This window comes from Rhinoraja longicauda, chromosome 2 (genome assembly GCF_053455715.1).
Source record: "Rhinoraja longicauda isolate Sanriku21f chromosome 2, sRhiLon1.1, whole genome shotgun sequence".
Taxonomy (NCBI): domain Eukaryota; kingdom Metazoa; phylum Chordata; class Chondrichthyes; order Rajiformes; family Arhynchobatidae; genus Rhinoraja; species Rhinoraja longicauda.
The window spans coordinates 32,153,002-32,162,944 of record NC_135954.1 but is presented as its reverse complement, the minus strand read 5'-3'; the positions used below and the strand labels follow the sequence as shown (position 1 = coordinate 32,162,944).

Genomic DNA, 9,943 nt, shown 5'->3' with positions numbered 1-9,943 from the left:
GGGAGACTGTATGTGTGGCAAGGGGTGATTAGGACAGTGCAATTTAGAACATGAACAGCAATGCTTTGGATGGCATCAGATGTATGGGGAGTGCAACAATGAATGCCAGCCAAGAGCCATATGGAGGTAACATTAGTTTCAGGAACAGACAAGCTGAGACAGAGTCAGAGTCAAGTATCATTACCTGCAGAATATTTCTAGCATTTTCTGTTTCACAACTTCCATTCTTACTAAGTTTTAAATGGATTCCAGTGACTTTGAGGATTAATCTGTAGATTAATGACAATATTGAGGTATAAACAATGTCCAAAACATGGCAAAATAAAATCGTGTGATCTCCTGTCTAAAACAGGCAAGTTGTCGGGATGGGAAACCCACTCAAGATGGACTGTTGACCAAGTGCCAGCCCTAACAAGATTGTAAATTATGTTTTTAATAGCCAATGCCTCATATTTGCCGGTGAGAAATATTAAAATTGGTCCTTCATTTCATCTGAAATAATCACCAGTGTTATAGCCCTAAACCACAAAGATTTTATTTTAAACTTTTCAACTTGCAAAGCACAGAACAAATGTTGGATTTAGATGCTTCATATTTAAGAACCGGACAAATAGAACAGTGAGTTAACAGTTAATATGTTTGTGCACTGCATGCGTACTAAGTTGCAGATGATTAAAAGTTACTGAAGTGAATTAAGAAGATATTAATAAGGAAATAACTGGTCATCAGAACCCCACTGTGACTATTTCTCCCTCCCACATCCCCTCCCCCTCTCACATCCATATACTGGTACACTCAATACAGAAATAAATCCAAGCGTCTCCACGGCAACCAGAACACTTTGAGTAGTAGCTGCTAATCTCTCAATTGTTAGCCAATTCTTACTAATAAGAACGGAGGCTAAGGAAGACATTAGAGGTCTTAGATCGGAGGAAGAAATCTGTGCATTGAGTTGAAAGGTAAAAAGATCTTATAAAGTTCCATCAAATGCTCGAGAGATTACTTGCAATGTTTACAGTGGTGTATTTAGGTCAAAGCTTCAAGGGGAACAAATCATTGTCTCACAACGTGGTCTCTTTTTCCCTGTCCCTAATTTTTGTTTCTTCCATCCATCTTTCCTATTTATATTCATTTGACTGGTGCCCTTCATTTTCTGTTTGCCTTGGTTCCCTATCCTCATATTTTCTTTCTCGAACGTGATTGATTGAGTTTCACTTTGCTTGTCTCCCTCGCGTTTTTTTTGTGGTTCCTAAGCACTGGGCTTTGATGTTGTACAACTGAAATTGTTGCAAAGATACAAAATCAAACTCGTATGGTAGTTTGTTGCTGTTTGAAAGGAATTTTGGTTTTCTGTATGGAAACTGAAACAGTTTGTTGTCTTTCAATTTGTGATTACACAATTGCAGGCATATCATTAGTGCCCAGCTATTCTGAGAAGGGAAAAGCAAAGAAACGGAAAAGAAACGCAAAAAAAAAAAAAGCAAATGAATAGAAGATACAGAAGAAAGGGGCCAGGAAGGATTCCTTTTTAATTTTGGTTTGTCTTCATTCAGACCCTTGACCTAAAATTACCTGCAGTATTGAACATCAGGATGGTCTTTCATCAGTGCAATGGAACTGTTTGCCCTCAATAGTAATTAGGCAGCGAAGAAAGTCAACAGCCATCAACTGTCTATATCACTGATTTAGCAAAAGTCCTTGACCTGAATTACACATAGAAATTAGGATCTAATAAGTTCCATGTGGAATATTTGGCATTTTCAGTTACAATAAAATTATGATAAAAGCTAAGGGCCATCAAAATTAATAACTAACATGAGTCAACCATTATATAAGATATTATTCAACTTAATTGGATTTATTAAAACTTGAAATACAACTATTTAACATTTGTAAAAAGTAAATGTAATGAGATGAGGTGTGAAATCTCAGTCAAAAAGTCTTCATTGGAAAAGAGAACACACTCAAATCATTTAGAGATCCAAAACTATCAAGAAAAAAGTATTTTCTTACTGTGCAATTAAATAGTTTTGAAAATAACTTTTATAGGCAAAACAGGTGGACAACAGCTTGGCCATCAATGTTGCTACACTTCATTATGAATCGTACTTAACTGCTTCTCTGGAACTTTGCCTTTCTCTAGATCTGAGAACTGGAAGCGAAAAAAAAGTATCTTAGAAAGCAAAAAAAAGAAAAGTAAAAAATATGCTGGTTTGCAACTTGTCCTTTGCCATCTGGATTATCTATGTCAGCTCAGTGTGCATTTACACCAAAGGCCACACTAACAAGCACAGCCAAACTCATGAGCAAACGCATGATGACCTAAAGGAATTTCTACAAACTTTGTCTCTGAGTAATCACAGTGGATTATCCAAGAATCTAACAAGGAATCTGATTCAAAAGTTGTGGGATCGAGTGCAATGTACAAAAAGAATAGATGGTACCAAGGACCAATGTGAGAAGGTAGGTCTATGTTTTTAACTTTTCTATTGCTTAGAGCAATTATGACTGTCAGCTATGTGTAACTCAAAAGCAAGCAGAAAGCTGAATGTTCTTAAAACTCAGTTTTGATTTTAAACATTCTTAGACTGGCATTAAACATATTTATTAGCTACAAACAACAATGAACTATTCTAAAGATTTACAACTGAGGTTACAAGTTTGAATGAGGAAGTAGTTAAATTTTCTTTGCAATGTAAATTTCTGATAGAGATGAGCACGAGGCAACAGGTGAACAAGGTACATTTCTTTCTGGTTCTGGTTCAAGTTCTGGTACATTTATTTCTAGCCCATTTTTTTTTTGGTAGAAGTGAGCCAAAAATATCAATGTACTTGTTTGTTCAGAGTTGTTGAGGGCTCGTTAAATGCCACATTGCAAATAAATTCCAGGATTACGCAGCTGGGCTAATAATATTCTGAGTAATAAAGTCATAATTGGCTGCATACTCACACTCCCACCAGTGGGCAAGTTGATGAAAAAGTTCAGCAAGATGACAGCATTTCTGCAGAGCACTGACAGAAGCAAAGAGTGCAACAGACTCTTTATCAGCACAGAATTAGCTCATTAGCAACCATCAGCAGCATGTGAACGCAAACATCCAGTGACACCTGTGTGGGAGGGTTTCACAGTGAGGAACCTCTGCATTGTAATTTTAGGGAACCATCCAGGTCTCCTCCAGCTAATTGCTTATCAAGTTTATCCATGTCTTCCAACTGCCGCTGGGCAGTTGCTGTCTTTTGAAACTAATGGTGAGTGAAAGAATAATAGCATACAGCGTAGACTTCAAGTACCATAAGTTTGTTTGTTGAATGAGTGGTTATCAGGTTGACAGCACATGATGTTCCATGCTCCGTCAGAATCCAGTCTCTGTGATGTTCCAGTACAAGTGGTGATCCAGGGTGTGTAAGCTCCAGTATACTGGTGGCATTGGTGGGATCTTAGTAATTGTGAGCTTCCATTGTGTCTGAGATTCCACTCCAATTGATAGGTCAGGTTCTGGCCTGTCAGTGAACATGGTGTTCAACTACATGTGATGTATTGTTGTTGTGGTGTTCCAGTGCCAAATTTCCAATATTCTCAGCCATGAGGGAAAGCTGCAGTCAAATGCTTGAAGCTGACATGGCCACATTCTGTGTGACTATTCCAGTATAAGTAAAGCAATCCATATGCCAGCAAAGAGCCCCCATTTTCTGGGATGTTCATATCTCAGAGCTCCATGTTGCAGGACATTGGTTAGGCCACATTTGGAATGTTGTGTGCAGTTCTGATTGCCCCGTTACAGGAAGGATGAGGAGGCTTTGGATGGGTGGCAGAGGACGTTTACCAGAATGAGACCATTGGGAAGGGTATTGAGTATAAAAGCTGTACAAGTTGTTGGTGGAGTACTGTGTGCAGTTCTGGTCACCCGGCTTTTAGGAAGGAGGTTTATTAAATTGGAAAGGGTTAAAAAGAGATTCACCAAAATATTATCTGATTTTCTGGGCTTTAGCGAGAAGCCATGAGATCTAACCTTCCAAACTAACATACCATGCAGGACTTTGTTAAAGGTTTTGCTAAATACCATTGAGACAACATTTCTGCCCTGTTCTTTTGATCTTAATCTTGAGTGCAGTTGTACAAGATCACAAGGGGCATGGACAAAGTCAATGCTCAAAGTTGTTTTGACTAAGTAGAGGGCTCTAAAACTACAGGCTTAAGGTGAGAGGAGAGGGAGTTAAGAGGAATCTCAGAGGCAACTTTTTTCACTCAGAGGGCAGTTCATTTTTGGAATGAGCTGCCAGAGGAGGCTGAATAAACAAACACACTAATGACTTTTGAAAGACATTTGGACAGATATATGGATTAGAAGGGTTGAGTGGAAAATGGGCCACAAATAAGCAAATGGGAGTATTCCTGTATGCCACCTTGGACAGTATAGACAAGGTGAGCTAAAGGGCCTATTTCCATGCTGTGGAAATCCATGATTCCATCACCAAGACTCCTTAGATGGCACCTTCTAAACCTATGACCTTGACCAGCAAGGATAAGACCATCAAAAGCATGGGAACACCACCACCTGGAAGTTGCCCTCCATGCCACACACCATCCGGACTCAGAAATATATCACCATTCCTTCATTGGGTCATAACCCTGGAAGTCCCTTACTAACAGCATTGTGGGTCTTTCCACACCTCAAGGACTGTTTAGTTTAGTTTAGTTTAGAGATACAGCGTGGAAATAGGCCCTTTGGCCCACCAAGTCCGCATCGCAGATTAACACTATCCTATACACATTAAGGACGATTTTTACTAACCTTTTTATTAACCTACAAAGCCAGACGTCTTTGGAGTGTGCGAGTTGATCTGAAGATCTTGGATCTTGGAGAAAACCCACACGGTCCCAAGGAAGGCGTACAAACGTCCTATATACATAGTCAGGATTGAACCCGGGTCTCTGGCGCTGTAAGGCAGTAACTCTACTGCTGCACCACCATGCCACAACTGCAGTGGCTCAAGATAGCAGCTCACCACCACCTTCACAAGGACAATCAGGGATGGAAAATGAAATGATGACTCAGCTTGAATGAACAAAACAAATAGTTCTTGGTGCATGTGGACCACAAGAACATCACAATAGGAGTAGCCCACTAGACCCCTCTAGTCAACCTGCCATTCGATATGACCATGGCTTAAACTCCTCTGTTATGCCAGATCCCGATACCTTCATTTTACATAGAAACATAGAAAATAGGTGCAGGAGTAGGCCATTCGGCCCTTTGAGCCTGCACCGCCATTCAATATGATCATGGCTGATCATCCAGCTCAGTAACCTGTACCTGCCTTCTCTCCATACCCCCTGATCCCTTTAGCAAAAAGGGCCACATCTAACTCCCTCTTAAATATAGCCAATGAACTGGCCTCAACTACCTTCTGTGGCAGAGAATTCCACAGACTCACCACTCTCTATGTGAAGAAATGTTTTCTCATCTCGGTCCTAAAAGACTTCCCCCTTATCCTTAAGCTGTGACCCCTGGTTCTGGACTCCCCCAACATCGGGAACAATCTTCCCGCATCTAGCCTCTCCAACCCCTTAAGAATTTTATATGTTTCTATAAGATCCCCCCTCAGTCTTCTAAATTCCAGCGAGTACAAGCCCAGTCTATCCAGTCTTTCCTCATATGCAAGTCCCGCCATCCCAGGGATTAATCTGGTGAACCTTCTCTGTACTCCCTCTAAGGCAAGAACGTCTTTCCTCAGGTTAGGAGACCAAAACTGCACACAATACTCCAGGTGCGGTCTCACCAAGGCCCTGTACAACTGCAGCAGAACCTCCCTGCTCCTAAACTCAAATCCTCTTGCTATGAATGCCAACATACCATTCGCTTTCTTCACTGCCTGCTGCACGTGCATGCTTGCTTTCAATGACTGGTGCACCATGACACCCAGGTCACGTTGCATCTCCCCTTCTCCCAATCGGTCACCATTCAGGTAATACTCTGCTTTCCTGTTCTTGCCGTTTTGAGTTGAGTCCTGTTTTGAGTTGAGTCGCGTTGAATTGAGTTTATTTTAATGTCATGTGTACTGAGGCACAGTGAATAGCTTTTCATTTTCTCGATCTCTCCAATATTTACCAATCTCCATATTAACTATATCCATTGAACTGGCCTCCACGACCCATTGGGGAAGTGAATTCCAGTGATTCACTACTTTCGGAAAGAAGAAATTTCTACATGCCTCAGTTTTAAATGTACAACCTCTTATATTGTAACCACGCCCACTTGTTCTTTCCTGGCCCATTAGAGAAAATGTATCAACATCCAGTCTGAAGTTAGGTGTCGACCCGAAACGTCACCCATTCCTTCTCTCCAGAGATGCTGCCTGTCCCACTGAGTTACTCCAGCATTTTGTGTCTACCTTCAACGTCCACCCTGTCAGGTTCACTTAAGATCAGATATGTCTGAATAAGGCCACCCCTCATTCTTCTGAACAACGAGAAATGCAGACTGTGCTCTGTGCTCATAAGCTCATAAGTTAAAGGAGCAGAGTAAGGCCATTCAGTCCTTCAAGCCTACACCATCGTTCAGTCATGGCTGATCTATCCTTCCCTCTCAACCCCATTCTCCTGCCCATAACCCCTGACACCCACGCTAATCAAGAATCTGTCAATCTCCGCCTTAAAAATATCCATTGACAGTCTCCACAGCCTTTGTGGCGATGAATTCCACAGGTTGACCATCCTCGGACTAAAGTTTTACTGCTGCTCCTTGTCTAAGACACACAGCATTCAATGCAGCTGTGTTACGACCAAAGTCTTGAAGTAAGGATAGAATACATTTGCATCCACCATGCCACTTCTTGTGGACCAGATTAAATTAAGGTCAGAAGTGATAGGAGAAGAATTAGGCCATTCGGCCCATCGTCCACTCCACCCATGCAATCATGGCTGATCTATCTCACCCTCCTAACCCTATTCTCCTGCCTTCTCCCATAACCCTTGACACCCGTACCAAATAAATTGAGTTGTAAGAAACAATGAGATCTTTCATTCGCAACACCGTTAAATTGGCTCCTGTGCTTTGTACTTATGAAATGGAAAACAATGTGCGCTTATTCTAGTGCTAATCAATCTGAATGACCACAGCAAGGTCTTATCCATTGCCAAAAGCAAAGCACTGTAGAAGCTAGATATTGAAAATAAGTTAAAGAAAAAATGTTGGAAACATTCAGGCGATACTGATGAAGGATGATGATGAAGCATTAACTGTTTCTTGCTCCACTGACGTTGCCTTGCCAGTTGGGTATTTCCAACATTTTGTATTTTCTATTATAATTCTCAATAAAGTCACAGAGCACAGAGTCATACAGCATGGAAACAGGCCCTTCATCCCAACTTGCCCATACTGACCCATACTACTCTAGTTTCACCTGCCCTCGTTTGGTCCTTATCCTTCTACGATATGATACGATACGATAAAACTTTATTCATCCCCGGAGGGAAATTGGTCTGCCGACAGTCACAACACACAAGGTACATAAAAACTTGAAATTAAAAGTGAAAACAAAAAGAAAAAGACAAGCGACTGTTGGCTGGCTGCCATGTGCACAGCGCCTTCACCAGCACAAATGACAAACTAACAAACAAATACAGACTTATCCCCTGGGCAGAGGATTCTAAACTAGAGTGCCCCCCCCCCCCCCCCCCACTCCCCACACCGGGTCCCCCTCTGTTCTCCCACCGTCCCTCACAGCGGTCCCGCCATGCCAAGACCCCATTGTTCTTCACGGCGGCCCCCCCACGACTGGTCCCCATTGTCTTCCCCTCCCCCCTCATGCTCATCGACCGCGAGGCCCCACCACCACCGAGGACCCTGTTGCCGTCGAGGCCCACGCTGCTGCTGAGGGAGGGTGAGGGGTGATCTTATGGAAGTGTATAAACCTTTCCTATCCATGTACCAGTCCAAATGTCTGTTAAATGCTGTTATTGTACCTGCCTCAACTACCTCTGCTGGCAGTCCATTCCAGATACCTACCACCCTCGCTGTGAAAAATTAGATTCCTGTTAAATCTCTCCCCCCTCACCTTAAACCTATGTCTCCTGGTTTTTGATTCCCCTACTCTGGGTAATTCCTCTCAGATCTTTTACATTTCCATTAGGTCACCCCTCATCCTCCCGCGCTCCAAGGAATAAAGACCGAGCCTGCCCAACCTTTCCTCAGAGCTCGGGTCCTAAAGTCCGGGCAACATCCTCCATTTTGTTTCTCGTGGAACAGCACCTCATCTTCCTCTTGGATAGTTTATAACCCAACAGTATGAACATTGAATTCTCCAATCCGAAGTAACAGCTCCCCATCCCCCCACCACCTCTCACTTACCTGTGCCCGATCCTGGTGCGCACCCATTTCTTCCACTATCCTGCCTTCGCCCATTTCTTTAACCCTATCACTGGTATCCCATTTCCTTGGCTGTACTCTTTCACTCTTCTCTCCTTATCTGACACCGATGTGTATTACTGTCCATCTGCCATTCAAATCCCCCTCACCAGCACCGACCTATCACTTGCCAGGTTTTGGCCCGACCCCACCTCCTTTCCAGCTTCCTTTCCCTCCCCCATTACAATCAAGAAAGGTCCAGACACGGAAATGTCACCAGTTCATTTCCTCCACAGATGCTGCCTAACCCACTGAGATACATCAATAATTTGTGTCTCGGATATGGACATTGAATTCGCCAATTTCAAGTAATACCTCAACTTCCCTCTCCCTTGCACACACCCAGCACTGATGTGCATGCATCTAGAATATCAAATATAAAACATAGAAAGGTACAGCACAGGAACAAGATGTTCAGCCCACAATGTCCAAGCTGAACATGATGCGAAGATAAACTAATCTCATGATCCATATACCTCTATTCTCTGCATAAGGATGTGCCTGTCTAAAGGTTTCTTAAACTCCACTATTGTATCTGCCTCCAGCGCCAGCCCTGGCAGCACATTCTAGACACACACCGCCCTCTCTATAAAAAAAATGGTCTCACACTTCTGTATACTAAAACTCTCGTTTGTTTGTTTGTTTCTGAACTGCAGCCAAAACAGTACACGATAGCGTGACAATTTTAGGCCCACTTTACTCACCATCATCCCTTTGGTGCTAATGGAAGAAGTTTCATTGAAATCAGTGTTATATCTTTAAAGTTATTCACATTTTAAAGTTTAAATCTATCTCTAAAGGAGGGAGGGGGAGGAGGTAGGATAAAGGGGGTTGAGGGGGATGGAGGGGTAGGGGGGGAGGGGAGGGGGAGGGAAAGGGGAGGGGGTAGGAGGGGAGGGAGGGAGGGAGGGAGGGAGGGAGGGAGAGGGAGGGAGGGAGGGAGGGAGGGAGGGAGGGAGGGAGGGAGGGAGGGAGGGAGGGAGGGAGGGAGGGAGGGAGGGAGGGAGGGAGGGAGGGAGGGAGGGAGGGAGGGAGGGAGGGAGGGAGGGAGAGGGAGGGAGGGAGGGAGGGAGGGAGAGTGAGTGAGTGGGGGAGGAGAGAGTGCTGCACCAATATAGGAGAGGTTTGGGCCCAATGGGTCCACTTGGTCTAGTCTCCTTTAAACTTTGCTCCTCTCACCTTAAACATGTGTGTGTTAATCTTTCACACTTTCATGCTGGGAAAATGGTTCTGAATGTCTGCCCTATCAATGCCTCAAATAATTTTATATACTTCTATCAGGTCTCCCCTCCACCTCCAGACCCCAAGATGCATCTGCTCATCATTGCTGTTAAGGATCTTGCCATTGACTATATACCCTTTACATTCGATCTCCAAAAGTGAAACACCTCAGAATTGCTCAGATTAAACTCCATCTGCCCTTTGTCTGCCCATTTCTGCAGTTGATCTATTATTCCCTGTATGCTTTGACAACCTTCATCGCTGTCTATAACACCAGAAACCGTGGTGTTGACTGCAAACTTACCAAATAACCC

At 43.3% G+C, this 9,943-nt stretch overlaps 1 protein-coding gene across 1 annotated transcript in view; it reads left to right on the top strand.

Annotated features, from left to right (window-relative positions):
* The first annotated feature begins 802 nt into the window (after window positions 1–802).
* Window positions 803–9,943, top strand: part of LOC144603376 (zinc transporter ZIP12-like) — a 55,757-nt gene continuing 46,616 nt past the window's right edge. Inside the window, exons 1-2 of the mRNA XM_078416536.1 lie at window positions 803–959; window positions 2,144–2,463. Of these exons, the coding sequence (XP_078272662.1) occupies window positions 2,206–2,463 (258 nt within the window). The 5' untranslated portion in view covers window positions 803–959; window positions 2,144–2,205. The remainder of the gene's footprint in view (window positions 960–2,143; window positions 2,464–9,943) is intronic.